The 23,497-nt window shown below is 40.9% G+C and overlaps 1 protein-coding gene across 1 annotated transcript in view; it reads right to left on the bottom strand.

Moving 5' to 3' along the window:
* Positions 1-2,136: 2,136 nt before the first annotated feature.
* Positions 2,137-23,497, bottom strand: part of LOC311497008 (transmembrane protein 65-like) — a 38,983-nt gene continuing 17,622 nt past the window's right edge. The window contains exons 3-8 of the mRNA XM_084557096.1: positions 21,161-21,205; positions 17,831-17,898; positions 17,187-17,241; positions 12,221-12,263; positions 5,909-6,014; positions 2,137-4,757 (exon numbers count right to left, since the gene is read on the bottom strand). Coding sequence (XP_084413222.1) covers positions 4,605-4,757; positions 5,909-6,014; positions 12,221-12,263; positions 17,187-17,241; positions 17,831-17,898; positions 21,161-21,205 — 470 coding nt within the window. The 3' untranslated portion in view covers positions 2,137-4,604. The remainder of the gene's footprint in view (positions 4,758-5,908; positions 6,015-12,220; positions 12,264-17,186; positions 17,242-17,830; positions 17,899-21,160; positions 21,206-23,497) is intronic.

Genomic DNA, 23,497 nt, shown 5'->3' with positions numbered 1-23,497 from the left:
AAGAAACTGTCCTTGTGGCGGGTGGTTTTGGCATACAGCGCTCTGTAACGCCGGCCTGAGGGGAGGAGTCTAAACAGGTTGTGACCAGGGTGTGAGGGGTCTGTGGAGATTTTACTGGCCCGCTTCCTGACCCTGGACCAGTACAAGTCCTGGATGGAGGGAAGGTCGGTACCAATGATCCTCTCTGCAGACCTGACTGTTCTCTGCAGTCTGTCCCTGTCATGTCTGGTGGCGGATCCAAACCAGACTGTGATGGATGTGGTCAGGACAGACTGGACTATTGCAGTGTAGAAGATGATCAGCAGCTCCTGAGGCAGGTTGAACTTCCTGAGCTGACGCAGAAAGTACAGCCTCTGCTGGGCCTTCTTCCTTACAGAGTCTATGTGGGAGGTCCACTTCAGGTCCCGTGAAATTGTGGACCCTAGGAACCTGAATGACTCTACTGTAGGGACTGTCCTGTTGAGGACTGTGAGAGGAGGGGTTGATGGGGGTCTCTTCCTGAAGTCCACTGTCATCTCCACAGTTTTGAGCGGGTTTAGCGCCAGGTGGTTCTGACTGCACCAGTGGACCAGCTGTTCCACTTCCCTTCTGTATGCAGACTCGTCGCCATCCCGGATGAGTCCAATGACGGTGGTGTCGTCTGCAAACTTCAGGAGTTTCACAGAAGGGTTACTTGAGGTGCAGTCAGTGGTGTAAAGGGAGAAGAGCAGTGGGGAGAGAACGCACCCCCGGGGGGCGCCAGTGCTGAGTGACCAGGTGCTGGATGTGAAGTTACCCAGTTTCACCTGCTGCCTCCTGTCAGTCAGGAAACTGGTAAATATAACTATAACTGGTAAATATAACTATGTGATTGCTTACTGACATCTTACCCATTCCTGTACTTACTCATTACCAGTCCCAAGCACAGAAAACTGCTTTCTCACCAGATTTCTAATATATAATCTTTGAAAATGTTCCACCTAATTTTTGTTATGTTTTTGGAGCTAAATGTTGTGTAGTGTTCATTTTAACATGCACAACTTTACAAATGGTGCCCCATATGAACATGTCTCTTTTTTGTACTCACTGGGCAAAATTTGTCTGTGATCAACATGCCATTTATCAACTGTGCACAATTGTTAAGGCAAGAAAATTAATTTTGATAGAAAATTGGAATATTCATTGCCGGTATCTATCTAATCTAATCTAATCTAATCTAAGCTACAGGATGGCAGTTCACACAGCACTAACAACCGAGCATCTTTGATGCACAAACTTGGACACATCATCAGTGCTGTTTCCGGGAGCCACTGGGTCTTACAACCCACTTGTTCAGATAACTCTACTGAGAGGGATCAGATCCTGGCCTGTGTTCATAATGTGGCATGTGGCTCTAGGGGGCAGAAAACAGTGGAAGAAATACTGACACATAGTTTTACATCACAAAGCCCACATTCACAGAGTCACCGATCGAAGCTGATGCAGCAGTAGGCAAACCATCATACACAAGCACATACATACATGTACACACAACATCCACTACGCAAAGCGGGTGCAGCTTTCTCTCCTCTTGTCCTTTGCGGTCTCACAAAGACAGCCTTTGTGTGCCATCAGAGACTGAGCAAGTACCAGCATGTCTAAGAGAAAGTATTTGTTTCCTAGCGTCTGCTTTAAGCAGTTTCTGTATGTGTCCTGGTTTTTGTACCCTGTTCATGGGCTGCTCGCCCCACATAAGGGCTACGCGACAGACAGCCAGAACTGCAATTGGCGTAAAGAACGGGGACTGATAGGCTCAGAGAACAGGGGCAAACAGACAAAAGTAGCGACGCTAAAATGTGAATGAAGTGATTTTGACAGCGTGGGAAAGCGGAAGTGACAAAGAGAATGTACACATCACGTGTTCGGTGGTCTGCTATGAAACAAAAAAGTTCAGCTCTCAGCTAAATCCAAGCTTAGTTCCTGGAAAGTTGAAGCTTACCTCATCCCTCCTTTCTTTATCAGAAAAAAATTAAGATAGACGGCCCTCATGTAGCACGCAAAAATACCAAAATATATCAAATACATTTGGTTCTGCACCCATCTTCCTGCAACGTGCTGTATTCATCACACCATGGGGGATGCCCACAAGGAACAATTTAATGTGCTTTTACAGTCATTTAACATTTCATCCGACTTTCAAATATTAATTCACAACAATTCAAAAATGTTGAACAAGATGTAGGTCTTATTTGCCTTCCTTCCAGTAACACCAAATAATTTGTGATGTGGTGCAGTATTTTGACATATTTTGCCTGAGACAAGCAGTTTAATGACAGCATAAGGGGGGGGAAATGGATAGTTTAATTGGATGTCATTACTATAGTCATATTTGTCCTATCAAGCAGCTGATTTTCTTCTTCTAATAGCAACCACACACACACACACACTTGGTCTAAATCTACACTCTGTAGTTAATCAGTTCACACCCTAGAGCGCTCTGTTATTAATCTGCAGAGCCTCTGTACACTAAGACAGACAACCCAATATTTTTTACAAGTGGCTCGTTGTGTCCTCCTTTATTTTAAAATCCGGTGATTCATGTCTTGCTGTAGTGCACGACCTCAGAACATACTCAGTTTTTTTTTTTTTTTTTTTTAAATGTTCATTCTTTGTTTTATTAGCAGTGCATGCAAGGTGGAAAGAGCAATCAGATTGAAAATCCTAACTATATATGTTAAACCTTCTTGTAGGATCACTGTCACCCACATAGTAAATATCTGGAACAATCATACACAGGCTCAGTCTCCTCTGTGAGAGTCAAGGTTTTACAACATGTTTAGCGAGTGTAGTAATGTCCAATAAGTTGCAAGGTCCTTCATATTAGGAAAAGCGGTGGAAGATGTATTTTGTCTGGACCAAAGCTTCCTTAACGTCGTTCTTTGAGTTCAAGAGAAGACACAGTGAGAACATACATGAATACAAGTCTGAATATTATAACAAAAATAAATACATTTTCTCAGATATAACTCCATTCTGCTTCCTTTGATTTTAGCCCACATATGAAGTCTTCAGTGACCTGTACCGTGCAGGTGACGACAAGAAAAAATAAATAAAAAAAGTTTGCAGTTTGTTAGTCTAGTTTGCATATTAACACGAGACAGATTTAGAACAGTAAATATCAAGTTATAAATTAAAATCGGGAATTTTAGCAGCCAACATTTGGGAGACTGAATACTTATCAGGGACAGCAAACAGTTGAATTACGCTCACTTGTCAGTTCATTAGGTACACTAATGAAAACTAATGCATTCTAATGTAACACTGCACTACATCTCAGCTTCATGAAGTTTATAGTATTCATTTGTTTGAAATAGCAGACAAGCTGTTGATTTAACTGTGTTTTCATTTTTGGAGGCTGTGGCTTGTAGTTCTGTTGAATTGTATTGTGTTGTAACGACACATATTTCGAGGTCACGTGACAAAAAAACAGTTTTGCGCACCACAAACTTCATCCTCCAAATTATCAAGCTGTTGAAATTGAAGTTGAGAGTTAGTGCAGGACGATTGAATAAGAATTTATTTGTTTTCTAACTCTCAACCAGTGGAGGGCAGTAGAACGGACATTATGATGGAGGTACTGGAAGAAATATAGTTGTGCGTTAGTAAAAGCAGCTTTTTCACAGAATGAAAACAGGATAACAAGCATCTCATATCAGGTAAGATAAAGAATCAGTCTATCTTACAATGAATGAAACGTGTTGCGTTTGGTTCCCATTAGCTAATGAATAGCTGGGGCAGATTAATATCATATAATAATAAAGGACATTATTATATTTTGTCTTTCTGTTCAGGTCCTCTCTTCTTCAAACTGATCTGAAACTGATTTTGTAAAGTTGCATCTTCCTGTTCACACGTCATTTTTTTAAAAGATTTTTCGGTAATGTTACTAATCACACATGTATACTTAAAAAAAAAGAATCAAAAGAATCAGTAATCAGCTGTTATAGTAGATATAACTTAAAGGCAGACATGCTTCAAAACATCTTTCCTTAATAATAAAAAAAGTAAAATAAATTAAAACTGTTAAGATAACACAAAAAACCTTTATAATGTATTTTTTTTTACACTGAATTGAACTATTGGACTTAGTCTTTGTTCAGTCTTCTTATATTAGTTATGACTCTTTTTGACAGAAAACAAGAAGCCTCTAACTTTACCAAGATACTTTTAATGAGTTTCTATAGTGTCCCTGCACTGGCTTCCAAACCGACAGTTACCCTATTTGCCATCTAACCATTTAGAGTCACAAGTTTATATTTCTTCCATTGAACCGATTCACAACAGAGGAGACAGAGGCCATGGCGATGTGTGTTAGATAAACAGGTTTCAGCTCGCATCCGTCAGTTACGGCGCAGCGGTTAGCAGCAGTCCAATCTTTTTCTTCTTCAAGAGATGACCTATCCCTGTGCTTACGTTCAGAGTCCACGATCAAATAATATCTAAAATCCTCTTCAGAATACCTTTGATTGAGCCGTGCAAAGTGCCTGGTGATTAGACCGCACAGCGCAAAGCCAATCAGTCTCAGGTTAAGCCAAGTATTCTCATGGATTTCATATAGTATTTGTCTCCGCGTGAGTTATTAAGCTTCAGTTTTTGTTGCTCTCCGCCGGAGCAGGCGGTGACTGTGTTTTTTCCGTCTGCCCCGCCTTGCCCTCTTTCTTCTTCTCGTCCTCGTCCTTGAAGAAGAGAAGAGGAAACATGCCGAGGATGCAGCCGATGCCCACGCCAATGGCTTTACCCTGCATGCAAGAGAATGAAAGAAAAAGGAAAATCATGATATGATCAATATCCTAAAAGTCCATAAAGTAATTTTGGCCATACAGTTTGGTCATTAATAATACATATTTTTATACACTGTACATACAGTATATGGTATATATTTGACTTACAAGAGACTAATCATAGTGCTGATCAGCTTGGTTTGAATGAATCAATTAATAATGGAACTTTATCATTCTCTTATTGTGCTCAGTCTTTTTATGCTCACTTCACTGATAACTAGTGGTGACAAAGGTCAACTGTGGCGTTGCTGCACGTCACCTGTGTCTGGGCCACAGGTGCACGCAAACACACCGCAAACTAGCATAAACAGTGGGCATAAAACGTGTGAACATCATTGTTAAATGAGCAGGTTTTTGAGGTGCAAACACATTCTGCACCGATAGAGGAACCTGAGAGGAAATAGCTCCCCAGACCAGCAGGTGTCAGTAATCGGTCAGTCAGTAGTATCGACTGTTTAAAACAGAAAACTGGAAGCTACTGCAGAGGTACAAACCGAAAATATTCATATACTGGAATGTTAAGATGAGATGAAGATGAAGATCTCCCCTGCTGATGTGCACCAACACTGACAGCTAAAGCTAGGGCCAAAGGTGCACATCAACGTTTGACTGCCAAATTGGTGTCTCATGGATGAATAAACAAAAACTGGCATATTTCTGTTTGCAAGAAATTCAATTAAATTAAACAAGGTGGTAAAAGTACTTCCAAACGTGCTAGAAGAAATGGCATGACCTTTTAATAATGAGCTGGCGCCTTTTAGTGGTAGACTAATCACTGAAACTAATTACATTTCACACTTCAGCAGTCAAGGCTTATTAACAATCATTTGGTTCTAATTTTCTTTCACAATCGACGAGTGATGAGAAGAAGACATCACAGAGACTTGTGGTTCTGTTGTCAGCGTACAAAGGCTCGACACAGTTTGATGTTTGCGATTCCACTGCACAGTGAATAGAAACCCATGAAAAATGCTCTCTGTAGTAGGTTCATTAGCATTCACTCTGAAATTATGTTGTGGGGGACTTGCATCACGGACCCCTCGGACTAGAACAGAGACACAGACAGTTCTAAGGCAAAATGCGTGTTGTGTCGGCTTTTTCATACGAACCGAGTGAGAGCTGACTCTGGTCTGCCACATATCAGCCTGCTTCGGGCTCAGGTCAGGAATCTGCATCCCCAACCGAGAAGCCAAGGCCTCCACGTAACCTGCCAGCCTAAAGACAGGGAGGGACGGGTGAACAGGAAAGATGAGTACACAAAGAAACAATAAAGAACAATAATCATGTTACGTCATATGAACACGTTTGTCTTCTTTAAATTTTGATATTTGTGAGTTAATATGTTCGCATCTGTTTATTCTGATGAGATGAGCGACTGAATGATCAAATGAGTTTCTGAGCAGGGCAGTCCGTGGATTTTATTAAAAATGTCATTTCAAATGAAATTTCAGTAAACGCTGTGAGAGAAAAAAAACACATCACTCAGACACATGTGAAACACACAAACACACGATGAGACCAAATGAGAACTGTTTGTTTGTTAAGGGTTGTGGCTAGTTCACATACCAGTCACCTGACCATGATCCATTAAAACACTCACAGAACAACACTTTGAAACCCTGCGCAGACCAAAGTCATTGATTATAATGACAAAATAAATCGATCCCATTCTGCTGCTTATTGCTGCCATTTGTCATAAACCCAGCAAGACGTCAAGTCTTCGCTCTGAAATCATTTCCAGCGCTATTGGTGGCTTTATACAGATGATAGAGCAATGGCAGCGTTCATTTACTCATTACTCATCAATCATTGAAAACCTTTAGTTCAATTCAGGAAATAAATAATAAGTTCCTATCTATCACTAAATATGGTCACACAATGGTAAATGACCCTATGTCACACAGACGTATAGCAATATTTATATATTTGTATTAGACAATAGTTGATGGGTTCAGAGACTGCTTCTAGTACAAACTGAACAATTCACATGGCTGCAGGTTCACATTAATGAATGACATTGCTATAGTAGTCACAGGAAATATGATGTGTTTGCAAGTGAGCTTGGTATTATTGCTACCATTCGTCAGAAATGGATAAAGCGCATCTACAAAAGGGTTGAATCAGCTTGAAATACTGCAGGGAGGAATCGGACGAGAAGCAGCAGCCACAGTGAGCTGTCAGATGAAGAGCTGCAGGCGACGGGCTGCACACCTCCAGCTTCTCACAGCCAACTCTATAACCTGTAGTATTAAACTGCTGTTATCGCCGGCAAAATACAGGTGTAACGACAAAATTGAGACATTTCTTTACTATACAATGGTGAGTGTGTTATGAGTCTCTGTTGTTGGCTATGGTCACTTGCACCAAGTTCGATTTAAATCTGTTCGACGCGTGTTTAGACCTGGATTAGAGTCTTGCCTGTGAGAAATTTAATAAACTGGACAATGACACACACAATGGAGCAGCTTCACAAAGATACTTTTGAGCAAAAGGCCCATGACAGCCCGCTTAGAGGTAGCCAGATGGCATTTAAAGGAGTCTGAGAACACGACTAGAAAAAATAAATAAATAAAATGATTCTCTGCTCTGGCTACTACTATATAAGGACACTAAATTAAATTGCAACAACAAACACAGTAACACGATTATGAGTAAACTAATGGACAGCTGTCATGTGTTATTACATGTGGCCTCTCTTCAAGCTGCCAGAGCTTGTAAATACAGTGCCAGTCAAACAGTCTGAATGTGAGAGGAGAAATTCAAGTGAATATTTTGGACCCCAGGTCTGGTTCAGTCACCGGCACTAATGGATCCTCAGTTCACTGCACACACAAATAAGCTGCAGCTTGAGCCGGTGACTTTGGGGAGTGATAAATAGCATGCAGCATGTACAGTATATGAAGGTGAAAGGCAATCAGAGGAAGTCTGTGTCTGTGGCCCATAGCCTTTCATTACCCTATAGCAGGGTTAGAAAAAAAAAACCAATATGACAATCATTTGTTAGTTTTTTTCAACATCTGCTCTGATTTCACTGCAGCTAGTTTTATGGTCACAGAAATACATACTTTCTGTTTAGCCCATAAAACGAACATTAAATTTAAGTAACTGTGACCCAAATGATGGCGCTCAGCATGCTACATTAGCTTCATTGTTTGGTTTTGTGTCTGCTTCTATTAAATGTGCACCAATCACTAACCCAGAGGACTAACTCTAGTATTCATCCAAAGGTTTCAGAGGTTCCTGAGTGGAGTGGAGTGGATGGGTTTAGCCTTAAAAGACAGGGCGAGGGGCTCAGCCATCCGGATTGAGCTTGGAAAAGAGCCAGTGGAGCTGGTTTGGGCATCTGTTAAGGACGCTTGCTGGGTGCCTGTCCTTGGAGGAGACCCAAAGGTGGACCCAGAATTCACTGGAGGAATCAACAAATCTCACCTGCCTTGGGAAAGTCACACATGAACAACCAGAAAACGCTGCTCAAAAGAGGGACGACTATAACACCTTGGCTCATCATGTTGCCGACTAACTTCAGATAAGCTGAACAGAACGTACGGCTTTTAGATTTAACTTGTGAACACCTCAGACTCCACAGCAACAACACCATGTCAAACTCAGTTCAGAAATTTCACACACTTGCAACAGCAGGAGGCGAAATAAACGAAAAAAATATAAAACTCGAATAAATGCAATACTGTAATTTGTGATCTGTGAAAGCACAGTGATCCTAGGTCCTGGTATCATCGCTCAACATGAGGAAGATGGATCACAGTGTGAGAAGCAGATAGAGGCGTGAAACATGAGCCGTCTGCATCACAAGCAATAATAATAAAAAAATAAAAAAATAAAAAACTCCACTGAAACATTTTATCGTCTGGAAAATTACATTTGCAGACACTGAAACCACACACATTCGTAAGGATACACAGTTTTCTTTCTGGAAAAAAACATGAGACTCTGTTTTCTTAGATGTGGACCGTAACAAAACTTAGTTCTAGGAGCGTGGTTCAAGTAAAAATGTGCATCAATATCATGAAAACAATCAACTACAAGGAAAAAAATGCACTATAATGAGACACGCCTACCTACAGTATAGTAGTAAATTGCAATATTAGTAATACTAACAAACTTATCACAAAAAAAGTCCTCCATTCATTCATCCATTGACTCTGTCTCTCCTTCTATAACCTAATGGAATATAATTCACTAATGTGTGCTCTCTCTTTTCTCTAACTTGGTTTTACCAGGAGCTTCATCTGCCCCAGAAACTCACTGATGCATTGTGTCCACAAGAAATGCAAACAGCTGAGGCTAAACTGGCCCATCAGTATGACTCATGAACTAATGTATTGTGGCTCCACAAGCACTTCTACAAGAGGAAAATTCCCCCTACGTGATCAAATATGCACACACTGGCGCACGCGTGGATACGGTTGCACAGATTGCTCAACGCCGGCCTCAACAAAGTGCAAAACCACACACAAGACCAGCAGTCACTGTCTCTTAAATGATTGTCGGGTGGGAGGATTTACAAACAATCGCTGCGATGTAATCACTGCATTACTGACCAAACAAAACCCTGGAGGAACATGCTGCCGCGACAGCTACATCCATCAGTGATGTTCGATTACAGGACTGGGGAGAAAGCCGGGTTAACAGAAAGCCGAGTGCCTTTCACGAGAAGATCAGCGGGTTAGGATGTACACAATGGCCTCCTTCTTGCTCCTGTTCTCGCTTTCCATTAAATCTGAACAGGGGCTCAATGTTTTAATGCGCAACTTACAATCTAAGTGTGTCTGCTAAAATGCTATTTTACATTCGTTGAAATAGAAAATACCTATGATTCTGCAATCCAAGCATTACACAGCAAAAGTACATAAGCATATTTGCATAACAACTCAATTAACACCAACAAATTAGATATGTATTTGAACAGCATCCTGGTCTTTTCTCCGTCTCATTAAATGGGATGGTAAAGGCTTGAATGGCTTTCTGGCAGACTTGCAATTAATGTCTTTAAGCTTTCTCAGGAAACACTAAGCTAAGTTCCCACTTAAGCTCACCGGCAGCATTGTAATCAGCTGTTTTCATTTGGAGCTTTTCATTTGGTCGATTTCTGCAGGTGGAAACAATAACTGAACATCATTACATGCCGCCTGAAATAGGGAAACTTGATACTACTCCAAGTTAACCGCAGTCATCCATTAACCTGCGATGCTGCACATTTACTGGCAATGAAAAATGACAGTGCTAAATCCATTCATTGGCATAGGGCGCAATCGCTTTCAGCAAATTCCCCCCTCGTGACAATCCAAGGAGAAATCAGATGGCGGCCCAGACGTCACTCAGGTACTAAGGACTGGCCCATGTGGGTATAACCACAATAACCACACATTCTGACAATGACAGAAATTAGTCTGTAAGGAGCAGCCGTTGTTAAACACTCTGGCTAACGTTAAATTCAGTTCAAGTTCAGTTGTGAAACGTAAATGTAACCGTAAAGTGTTCAGAAAACACTCTGTCGCTGCCGTCTGTAAATGTCATCTTATTTGCAGTTCAAATAATTAAGTTTAATGACTGATCATGAAAGAGTTTGGAAAAAAGTTAAAGGCCCAGAAATCGGATCTGTTTTAAGTTGACTGGAGTAAACCAACAGACCATTAAACTGAACACAAATCGTCCGTAAAGAGTCATCTGGGATCTCCTCTGAGTCTGAGCTCAACGACAACCTCAGCCAGGAGTCTACTGAGCCTCCCGCTCAGCTCTCAGCTGCCACTGAAGTGCCAGTAATTTAAAGCAAGTACCCTGTTTATAAGCCTTTCCTGTTTGAAACAAACATAAGCTGCGATGCAAATGTTGCACTGAAGGACACTCCAGTGAGACTGAGTAGCACACAAACAGCCTTGATGCTCACAGGATTAAATCTGTCAAAATGAAAAAATATCCTCTCTTGTCTGGTTCCGTCAAGCCTCACCTTGACAAACTGGCCACACTGGCTCTATTTTCCTGATGACTGAGTGGCAATGGGCAACACCCACACAAAGAGACAAAACTGTGCAAGTCTACTGGGAGTGTTTACAGGGATCACAACAACTTGACCGATCTATCACACTGAAACAGGGCAGAGGAACCAGCACATTCCACTGAGTGCATGCCATTAATAATCTGTCGATGGCAACAGTTCGGAGGCCTCGTCTATTAAAAGTGTCATGGTAGGACGAGGATGTTGGTCCCTGTGGCCACTAGGAGGCTCTGAAGTGGATAATGAAGCAGCTGACTGAACCTTGCAGCACATGGCAGTCATCTGAAGACACATCAGCTTCACATTACCCTTTTATAACCTTTAATTGATCTTTGACTGAATCCATCGGCCGACTGGGGCCTTTCTGTGTGGAGTTTGCATGTTCTCCTTGTGTCTGCATGGGTTATATCCGGGTACCCCGACTTCCTCCCACCGTCCAAAGACATGCTTGTGATTCTATCCCTCTCTCTCTGTCTCTCTGTGTTAGCCCAGTGATAGACTGACGACCTGTCCGTGGTGTACCTCGCCAGAGGACATTTGGTTACAGAAAATGAATGAAATGATGATCTTTGACAGGAAGCGTCAGGAACAGTCACTCATGACTGTCATGATTTAGAATAACTTTTACTCTCACTTCATTTACCTTCTTGATTATGTATTTTAATTGTTAAGAAAAAAAAGAAAGCAAATGTCTCCATGGTTTTGTGTCTGTTTGTAGACACTAATTTAAAATTAAGGAAACTAAAGGAGGAACTCTGGAATGAATCCAACATGTATTAGTGAAATGTTCAGTCCATGTTACAACAGAGAGTTAAAAAGTTATTAGAACCGGAACTATATTATGGGAATATTTGTGCATAAAGGTACTTCCTTCTCTGAAGGACACACTGTACAGCAGTCTCAGTGATTGGGACTGCAAACAGATCACAAATAAATATATATAAAGTATTACATCCCTGTTTATATGCCACTCATTTAGACTGTCTAGATTTAATCAAACCGCATGAATAAGCTTCAATTAGTCTCTTTCGTATTCGTGGCGATATCCAGTTTTTATGCTTTGCACAGCTGCAGTTTCCTTTGGGACCTCCAGTGGATTTTGTCCCTTGCTGCTCCCGCTTATCTTCCTCTGGGCTAAATTCATTAATTACCGTTTAACACAGAGCAATTTAATGACTTAACCTTCACTAAGATAGGAGTGGAAATGTGTTGGGAATGCTTTAACATCATAAAGTCAGTTATAAGGATGTGTTTATATCTGAGTGAAGCAAAACACTGTGTTGCATTAATAGCTGTGTAATAAGATGTGTGCACACATTAAAACTGTTTTATCCTGGTTCTAAATTACTTCAAAATTACAATACGCTGCATATGTCCGTGTGCTTGTCTGCGTGTTTGAAAGCCTTACCCCAGTCCTGCCAGATCAGATACCAGGTTGCCGAGGGCAGCAGCTGTAGGCAAATGACAAGATGAAAAAGAGGAATGATTACAAAATGAGTTGGGAAACAGAGGTTTGTGCTGATGGCAGCCAAGAGGCACAAGAATGTGTTCGTCTGAGCTTTTCATCACGAGAAAGGGAAAAAGACTGTCAGACACTCGGTTGTACCTGGAGGCCTCTTCAAGAAGACAGTGTGGTATCATTCATTCATTAACAGGATGCATTTACAACAATATTTGTAAGATAATAGCCCTAATTATCCATGTCCGCCTCTACTGTACAATAAGTCAAGTATTACTGGGAAACGGAGTTGGTTGTTTCTTTGATTACTCTCCTGCATCGTGACTGTACTGAATAATAACTGGTGGAAAGTGCAAGATCTGAGAACAAGTGTGGGTGAAGTGTAGTTACAGAACATCAGAAACCCTAGGTGGTGATGGCGTGCGTCCTAATGTCTCCGGTGTCCTCCTCTGACTGTAGCAACACAACTTCATTAAAGAAGCCGTATCTAACAGAGGGGTGAGGAGTAGGCCAGCAACTGGGTGGAAACTTCTTCGTCTACTTCCCTTTAGTACTCCAGGATATGTGGTACTTGAGTGGCTACTTGCAATAGATTAAGACGCAGCCTGCCTGGACCAGTAAGAATAATGTTTAGTAAAGCTGTGCACTCATATACAACACACAGAGGAAACATAGGTCAGTACTTTTTCCATGGGATATTATAGATAAACACAGTGCATAACCGCAGTGCATCCGGGGCTCATTACAGAGGCAGATGCTGTGCACAGGACCATATCGCTGTGGACTCTTGAGCCTTAATAACTTCAGATGAATAATCAGAGCAGTAGGGCAGCACTCCGTAGAGCAGTGCCCAAGAGAAGAGGATAATGGCAGGCTGAAATAACTAATGAAATAAGAGCATAGAGTTGACAGGCGTGCCATCATCGCTGAATCTGCATGCCCCTTTGGAGGTTTTACCGTCATAGCAATAACAGAAATAGAAAAAGTCTGCGATTTGCTTGTGTTCTCTCACGACCGTGACCGCAGGGTGTTGCTGCAGCTTCCGCAGCAGCACAGAACAATCTTCATCTAGCTCCGACAGAAGTGCTTCCGTCTGATCTCTGAGATAAATTACATAATACACCCAAACAAGCATCCAAAGTGTTGTCGTATGTCTAAACACTAATCAGCGCCGACTTCAGAGCCGCAGTCTCATTAGAGAAGGCGGCGTGTGCATCACTCTGGGAGAGTGTTGTTTACTCTGCGTCCCGGCAGACCCGTGACCCCTGACCTCGCTGCCACCTACTGGAGCAAAGCGTCGGTGTTAATAAGCTGCTGCTTTGTGTCTAGTTCAAAGCAAGCTTGTTAGTTTGTTGCTCCGTTTGAAGCTCTCGACTTGTGACTCTATTAAAACTTCGCAGAGGCACAAAAGTTGCTGCAAAACATCAGCTTCAACACAAAAAATTTAAAGACTGTTTGGGTATTTTCAGCAGAAATGTGTCTCAGTCTGACTGTAAGGATGAAATCTCTGCAACTGATTTTTGTTTTGTAAATCCGTGTCCACTGGAAACATCACATAAATCTGTGGCTGCAGCACAAATGAAATACTTTTCATTTTAAATTTCTTCCAAAAATCTCTGCTCTTTTCTCTGAAATATTAATAATGACACACAGGAGAAGCGACGTACCATTCCATATAAAGGTTTACAGTGCAGTAGCATGCTTTCCTTTCTATGTTAGATTTGTACTGGTAGTTCTTCAAAAAGAAGAACAAGGGGTTAGATCTCAGATTAGTTATACGGTCTGATTAAAGCGGGTCATGATACAGTAATAAACCGCTGCTGCTATACATCATACCTCTGTATACGCCCCCGAGGAGACGGATGTAATGGAGAGCGCTGCAGGCTTGATTATTTGGTCAAGCTGTTCAAATGTAATTGCAAGGAAAGGTCAGCTGTGCTGCTTTAACTCTCCGCCACTGTGTGTCCTCTGCACTCCTCTGCAGGCTGCTGAGATTTTTGAGAAGTTCCAAAGATGTAGACTACCATGTAATGTTTTCACAACGTTTACTGAGCTATAAAAGTTCTGCAAATGACGCATTATATTTGAGGAAGGGGAGTGAACCAAACAGAGAAAAATAGAACATGATTCACTCCTGTCTGGAGTTTATATCTTACATGGATTTTTCCTTTAGGGCAAAACCTCAACATTAAAATATTAAAACATTTAGCCTACAAAGAAACGTTTGATTGCACTATTCGTCTCTTTCTGCAGCTTACATCATGATAGACCTTGCCATCTTTCTCAGGCACTTCCTAAAACTTTCTAGACCGGCAGCAACACCAGAGACGCTGTCTGCACGTGTCTGCATCATACGCTGATGACTAATGTCGTATAAATGGGCCGTGAAACAATATGAAATGACCCTAGGACATAATGTTGACGTGCAATACCTATCTAGGAGTCCCAACAATGACACAAGCACATGTGAGCATGTGAGAGTTGGAGCTCTAAAAGATGCTTCACGTACAGTCACAGATCAAACTAGTAAATCAGAGATCGGAGAGAAAGATGTGAGGAAAAGCAGCTCATTTATTCGGTCTGATGTGGTAATGATAAAGATATTACTGAGCTATTAAGTTCGGAGAGATGCACAAGAATTAGAATGTCGCAGTTTGCAGGGGAGACGGGAAGGGATTTTTACGGCAAGTCTCAGCAACATTACATCGGCAGTCTCCCCTTAGTTGAAATGTTTCATGGATTTAAACCCAATTCGGGGTTTTTCACGCCATTACCTCTCTTTAAATTAAGTAATTAGGCCAAATCTGCAGTGCACCATTCATGATACATCTTCCATCTTTGTGGAGCAAGCCGAAGACACATTTGTACAGACTTGACACTGCTACTAAATCACTCTCGACTGGGTTAGATAACGGCAGCCTGTTGCTTTGCAGAATGTCCTCAATCTGGCGGAGGCGAGTAAATGGATTCTGGGTAATAGAAACTGGGTTAAGGCTGTGCTTGAGGAGAGATGGTCTTTCTGGTTCTCGTCTCTTGTGGCCGTGTGGGCTCCCCGGCAGTCGTACGCTATTCCACAGCTCTAATTGAAAGAGGGTGCCAGCAGATACCGCTCACTGTCGAACCTGGATTAGGAAATCTTGACACGGAAAGATAACAAGCTTCACCTGTCAATCTAGAATAGCGTGCCTGAAGATGAAATTTGCACTTTCAGCCTGAGTTTTAGACCTGATAAGCCTCTCTGTATGGACCCTACCATGCTTGAAATTGATCCTTGGGCTTAATCAAAATCCCAATCATTCATTCATAGCAAAGTTCCCAAAGAAAATGAGCAAATGCATAGTTTAAATTTGAAAAAATGATCTGAGATTGGAGTGTACAGGAGATGGTTTGACAAATAAGGAGCCTCAAAGTGAAAATTCAAATGACCCTTCTCTACAGTACAGCCGAGAGATTATGCTTTAGTCGGAAATGTTAAAGCCTTTTACACCTCAATATCCCCGTGAAGCGGAAAATAAAACGCTTCAAGACTCCATCAGCTCTAACTCCTCTTACACTTACAGATACATTCATTTATTCAGTCTATCTGATGTGTAGGCATTTGGATTAAAAGAGAGAAGGTGAGACATGCAGTGTGAGGCAGAGTTAAAATGGATGCATGGCAATATGTAGCCCCTAAACTCCTCATTTCTTCTCTGTTTCTGGACAAATCAACAGCAGCGATGTAAAAAGCACCAGATGCAACAGCCTGATTTGTTCAAATACTTAACCAGCGATGGTCACAGGATTTGAGAAAACAAATATGCTCTTAATGCTGTTAAACGTGTAAATAAATACGATTTTCATGCCTCACCTTACAGAGCTAATGTTAGCGGGCTCCGTCGTGCATTCACATTTAGTCAAAGTAACATAATAAGTGTGTCAACCAGGCACGCTGAATATCAACAAGTGACGACATTAAAGTGCTAATGTGCCCCTTTGAGCTAAGTGGATATTGCTTCACCCATTCAGTCTGCTGGCGAACATCATTATCATATTTATGAAAGGTTCATCATCCAGGCCACTGCTCCTTCTCTAACGTGACCTCACTATCTTCTTCTTATTGTTTTAATTAGTGTCACAGCGCTTGGCATGTTGTGAGTTTATCATGAAATATTCATCATGAGGCGGCGCGCGGTGTCAACAGTGAAGTTAAAAATGGTTTTCTGTCTTGGGAGCAGGGAGGTCACTGGGGTCTCGCGCTCTGATTAAGATGTAGACAGGAAGCGGGACCTGCAGTCTGGGTCCACAGAATGCATCTCTGAACTGAAACTTAGTCTGTGAGTTAATATTTTTTACTTAACTTTGTAAACCTTACAAACTACAATAACTGTATTGTGGTTGCGCGCCTTTGCCAACAATTCAAGTCTCAATCTACACCCATGTCTGCACAGACTCAATACATGAAGACTAAAACATTGAGATGTCGCAGTGAAGCTGACCTCTGACTTTTTGAATTCCACATTTGCATAATAATTTATTTAAGAAAAACACCAAATTTTGAACAGTTCATCCCCAAATTCAAGAGAATAAGGAGAAAAAATGTCCCTCATTTCGTTCCAGAGACAGCGTGTTCTCAAAAACTGGACGGCCCCTGCATAGGTGGACAGCCTGAACACATGTCTCCTCTAGTCACAATTATTTTTAATTTGACAGCTGAGGTAGTGTGACACATGTATAGACAAACGGAAAAGAAAAAGAAAGAATCGGAAATACTAAAAACACACATTTACTTTGCAGCAAGCGACAAGGATGTTTCTGTTTCTTTTAATGTTATTCAAAAACCTTCACAGAAATACTTAAATGAAACACCATGTATTAATGTAAAAAGAACAATTTCAAAGTAATAGGTTGCATTAAGATCACAAGATTCTCTGACCTGCCATGGTTGAAATGCCGAGGACCACGCCGATGGATAACTCAATCTGTGTGCCCTGAGAAAAACATAGATTACAAAAGTTAGTCTCACTGTGTGTGTATTGAGAACCATCAGGGCACGCTATTGTAGGAGTTATAACTATATTAGACTTTAAAATCATATTCATTATATTGAGTCTGATAATATATGAACATAACAGTGTGGTTGAAAATGCCAGTGTGTTTCCAGTATAGGCATGTTTTTATATAGTGCATAACCTTATTACATACATATACAGTATGTACATAAATACATACTATTTACAATTCTGATTTAATAGAAGCTTTCTGTATGTTTTGCTTTCTATCTGTAGTGTAGACATCTCATCCCATATGACAGAAAAAGCTAGTTGGAATCTTTCGTGAGCATCAGCCTGAAATAATAAAAGGGTTAGCCCTGGAGGCCTGGTCTTCAAGTATACATTTCATCATATTGCTATCGTAATCTCATAAATAAACAGCATCAAACAAACATCATTTTATATTCTTGTTCTCCCTCGGTACTTCAATCCAAAGCCATTCAACATCGTAGGAGTAAGCGTAACAGATTCTTCACGTACAGTAAATCCCCCGTACCCACGGAGCTGCAGGCGCACCAACACTTACGGCAACAATCATGATGCAGTTGTCCAGGAATCCAAATCCAACGAAAGGAAGAGCATTGTGCAGCAGAACTGTAAATTGAACGAAAACAAATAATCGCCATGAGACGAAAGAAACAACATATGGATTGTATTTGATTCTGCAGTAATTAACAACAACCAAACATAATGAAACCTAGTAGAGCAGAACTGTAACGGAACGAGAACAAACACAAGTATGATGACACAAAACACATTGGTGCTGAGAGCGATATGAATACTAGAAAGCTGCTGCTGTTGGAGAAAGAAATATTGATTAATAATGTGGGCCCAAATGATTCATTCATACATGATTTTAGATATCCATATCAATTAGGTTAATAAGAAGTTACTGTGAGAGCACAGTTGAAGTGGTGGATATCAGGGCATCTGTTTCAGGTGGTAAAATGTAAAGCAGTTAATACACACTAAACGTACCCTGAGTTAGGAGATTAGCTGAGGTCACTGATACACTTAGATTAGGGTTTGTCGTTAAATACAAAATAAATAGCAGCGTAAATATCGAGCGGCTCCATTTCCGACAGAGTAATGTGTTTGCCCCTCTTCATGCATGTGTGGGCATCGATAATACAGACAGTTTGATGTACGGTTACTGCCGTGAAAGTGAATCTTTTAAAATGTCACTCCACCGTCCCAGGAACGTTTATTCTAGTTAAAGTTAAAGTTAAAGTTCAGTCTAGTTTAAGTCACCAATCTGCAGAACAGTGCATTCTTAAAACAGAATCACTTCTATCCTGCTGCAGCTCTCCTCCAGCACATATTAATGGTTTCAGTTTAAGTGACTGAGCCTGAGAACACAAAACACCTACTCACTCAACTCTTAAACGCCAGAGGCAAAGCTGAAATAGAACAGCAAGGGCGCTCCATCGCTTGATACAGAGGCCTGTACAATCAATCTTGTTTCAGGAGCTGCTGTGTAAATTCAGGTCGTCTCAACAGCAGCAAGTGAGGATTTATCAAGAACATTCATTAGACCTCTTATATCTCTGTAGTATGCAGTGAAATACGGAAAAGCATCGCTGACTAGTGAATGAATTCACTGCATTTAATAATACAGAAGAGTTTCAATCAAAACTCAGAGACTGTCCATGCCTACATTTTAATTTCACTCTTATATTCACTGCACTCAACTGTTGCAGGATTCATTAGCCTGTTTAACTCACTAAAGGCTTTGAACATACATTGTTTAAATAAAATATGGCACAGATCAAAAATGTGGCGTATAAAATGAAACTGTTGAGCCGTTCCTGTAAAATAGGATGAAATGTCAAAGTGGTAATTAGATAAGTTATCCTTGTATTTGTTTTAATGGGAAGTTAAAGAACTTCATTTACCTTTTTTATCACTGATGTAATTTGACTTTTGTCAGCTTGTGAGTTTTCCTCCAGTACCACCATCATGTTAAACTCTTAGATGTTCTGTAATCACTTAATTGTACCAAAGGTTAATTGTTTCACGTTGCAGGAAACCATTTTTCTTTGTCAAACATTTCCTGCGTTGCTTTACATACTTGTTTTTCAAATGAATGGCTGCATTTCTTTGGTTACATACCACTGCCATATTAGAATTAGAGGTTAAGGACCTTGAGATAAACATCTGGTGGCACCAGAGTGGCACCACTCTCAGGTGCCTTTAACCCTTTATGGGGCAAGGAACCGGGTGGTTTTCACCCAGCCAATCAGCAAAGACCAAGGCAACATTCTCAGATCAAATCAGAGTCAAATGTGGTCTGCAAAGTCCACCTCTGCATGAACGCTGAGCCTAACTTCTTTATTAGGTACCATCAAGAAGTGTACCTAATTGCTTACCACTTAAGGGCAAAGAATCATAAATGGTAACTTTATTAATCTTGATTTTCTGCATGAAAATTAAAAATTTTGAAAATTTTCACAAAAGTAAAAAAGTCTTCTTATGCCCCACAATAACACTCTAGGGATGAAATTTTTATTATTTCAAGTAAGCAAAGGAAAACTTGAGAAAACAATGCCAAGACTTGCTGTGTTGAAGGAGTCACAACTGTCTCACTCTGTTTATCACTGTTGCTTCAGTGACAGCCGGCTGAGTCAATGTTTCCCTTTAAAGTTTCACTCAGCCGTGTTATCTTTTTCCGAGGAGCAGGAAAAACAGCATTTCAGCACGGCGGGAGAATATTTCTGAAAGTTCAGCTTACTAAAGCAAAGATCTCTCTGTTAAGTCTACGCTGTGGGGAAGAGAGATGGGAAAACACAGGATGACGTGAACTCCCGCAGGTTTTCTGTGCTCGCAGCAGGAAGAGAGGACGAGAGAAAGTTGAGGTCATATCACTGACTGAGCACTGAGCACAACAGAATGAAGAAAGCCTGACGAAGCTTTTAGCTGCAGGTGGATTACGTACAGTACGTGTGTGACCTTGCATATGCAGAGAGAGAAATGGGCCGCTACCAATGACAAAGCCACATGAAAGAGCTTCGAACTGCCTAATGTGCTAATTCAGTTTTATTTCAACCTCCAGAACCTGAGTGCCCCTGGTACTGGGGGCAGCTGGCCATAAACACGGTCCCTAAATGTACCAAAATAACCAATATAGAGTGCCTACTTAAACGGGCCTCCTCTAAAACTTTCTTAAATGTCTCTGCTTCACTTAATTAGCATCCGTCTTGGCTCTCGTGTTCCATCTTCATTTACTTCTATTTACTTAGAGGCCAAGAGTTGATTGAATTAATTTGTATAGGCAAAAAACAGCTGCTTTTCAGGTTCGGGTGACGCCAACAATTCTCAGAAGAACTACATGTAGTCCTGGAATAATTTTCCATCATTTATTAGATATGGCCCGAAAAAACAAAAAAATCTTAATAAGTCACAAACAGAAAAAGGACTATAATGTTTATCTGCATACAAGCACATGTGTAGTATCTTCTGTTCATGTGTTTCTAATTTATAATATTCCATAAATTTGTTGTAGCAGAGCTTATTTCTTTGTCAAACAAACAATTAAGGAGTCTGTGTGTGTGTTGGACATAATATTAAGTGAACTGTACATTTTTTATCAACACATTTCAATTCAGAATTGATGGTCCTATTATTTATGTCATCCTTGCCTTGTTTGAGATGAATTAATTCAGGTCCACATATATATATTTTATCTTTTTAATTTGGGGGAAACAGTGGTCTGATCATTAATTAAAACACGGTCTTCTTTAATCGTCCTGGTTGACTGATGGGTAAACGGGGGACGTCGATCCAGACCGTCATGCTTCAAGATTAAAACCAAATTTTCAGAAGAGTTCTTCTAAAAGGAAAAAATAGACCTTTTTACCGTATCTTAACTGTGCTCGAGTAGGTGGTGCGATTTCCAGTTGCCCTGAAAAACAAGAAAAAGAAAAGTATTACAAGGATAGATCTGGATCAGCTTGTGTTTCTGCGACTATGGATTACAGCAAAGTCTATCATTTAGGACCGTCTGGACACAAAAAAAGGCTGGAAAGGGAGAACATTTGAGCAACATGACAGAGGAGATGAAAGGGAGTCAGGGGAAGGGTTTAGGCAGAGGAGGAAACAGCATTTCCCTTGTGCCATTTCCCTCTGAGGCAAGGATGAGGACTAGAGTGACGTCAGAAAATAATAATTCTGTTGCCAATCAGGCTCCAAGAAAGACCTGCCAGCACGCTGATTATATGTGGAGTGTTAATGGGGTGAAAAACAGGCCTGTTGGTCTGCCTTCACAGATTTACAACAGATTCAAAGTGATAACATCTGACACAAACTGGAAGAAAACAAAATTACTTTACTGAGATCTAATTAAGTTTCTCCGTGCCGAAAACTAGATATAAGCTGAAGGTAAAGAGCTGTAACATCTACCTGTATATCTCAATGATATACTGCAGAGTTAAATAACACTGGATGTGCTGCACTCCCAGCCACTGAGCTGGGAAGTAAACCAAGGGATAATTACTTTAGTTTTAAGGCTGAAGACACGGGACAAGATCATTTCCGTTGCAGGTTCCGTGAAATTGGATTTATCGCCATGAGGTCAGTGGAAATGGTAGCAGACATAATGAAGTCTGTTCCACCGGTTCCAGGTGTTATTGTACCGCTGCACGGAAAAACGGGCTGGAGCAGGTTGTGCTTCTGAGGCGGCGAAGGCAGTGAATTCCCAACAGAGTCTGTTTCAGCTACTTCTACGCCCGAGACACAAGTATGCAATCGCGCACACACTTGCACTCCCGAGTGCATCATGTCCACTGGAGTTGCTACGAGCTAAAACGAGAACAAATTCCAAAATTCAATTTGTTTTCTTGGAGGAAAGCTGTTACTGTTTTTTTTTTTGTTGTTGTTTTTTTTACAAGCTGAACCCAGTTTCCCTCTTAAATTGCTCAATGGATAAATTTATGTAGAGAAAGTATTGGGTTTATCAAATTTAAACTCACAAACATCCAAAAATGCACAGAAAATGAATAGAAAACTATAAACTCTAAATTCTTCCCTCCAGTCCGTCTTAGTTTCCACCTATTTCCGCTTCCTTCTCTCTTCCTCTCCTCTGTGGAGTCGGTGTCAGATTGCAAGCCTCGTTCTGCAGACTTCAGTTCAATCCACATCTCATGTTGCTAACAATACAAAGGACGACTGTCGGCCTGAATGACGGCTCGCTCGTGGTAAAAAAATGCTACTCCCACATTCAGTACAAACACTGCGTTCATCATCAGCTCTCATACGCGGACACGCACAGATCTGTCAATGCCTCCAGCTCCAGCAGCTGCTTGTTCGTAATGAAATATCGGCCATTTCCGATTCCCTCATGAGCAATACGGCTTTTTATCTCATTGCACAGGTTCTGGAAAATGTTCTCAGCTACAGGAGTATAAACTATCCTGCTACAAGGCAGAAATGAACCAGCAATGAACAAATTTCTTTCAATTTATCACTCATTCAGGGCTCGTTTGAGGTTTAATTAAAGGCTGTCGATGATCCTCCTGTGGCCATCAGACAATATTTTCAGGATAACTGCTGCTTTGACTGCAGAACTGTTCACACCTAAGCCTTACTAAACACCTAATGCTGAATTATTGCCTGCTGTCACATACCTGCAAAACACTGGAAGTTAAATAACTACAGAAACGTTACAGATATGGGTTCGTTTATAAAGATCACATTCAAAGTACATCTTTAAGCATTGATTATTGCCAGCTTAACAACATTGTACATTTGAAATTAATTCCACTTTAAATTCTGTTATTCTTTTCTGTACTAAATTGTATTTTTATGGATGTACAGGGGGAAATCATGAACTCTCTTCCCACTCGTGAATGTCAGCCGGTGTCAGATGGGTGAATCCCACATAAATCAAACTGGTGAAGGTCAGCTGAATTAGTCATCTGCTAAAGCGAGGGTAGCGGCGTCAAAATATGTGCTGCGAAGAGCCCTGGTCACGAACTGCAGGGCTCCGTGTTCGTGACTGGTGTCTTCGAGGCTGCTCTGTCTGCAACAACCAAGCAATTCAGCGTCGATCCATAAAAATCAGTTTATTTCAAGAAGAAGACTGATCTTCCAAATGTTTAGATAAACCTATTCACACTATTGTGATCCCTTTTCATAATCACCATATTTATTATTCTTACTAACTCATCTCTGATTACTACTTTGCTTGTACATGAAA

This window comes from Chelon labrosus (genome assembly GCF_963514085.1).
Source record: "Chelon labrosus genome assembly, chromosome: 12".
NCBI classification, from domain to species: domain Eukaryota; kingdom Metazoa; phylum Chordata; class Actinopteri; order Mugiliformes; family Mugilidae; genus Chelon; species Chelon labrosus.
This window is presented reverse-complemented; position numbering and strand designations above follow the sequence as displayed.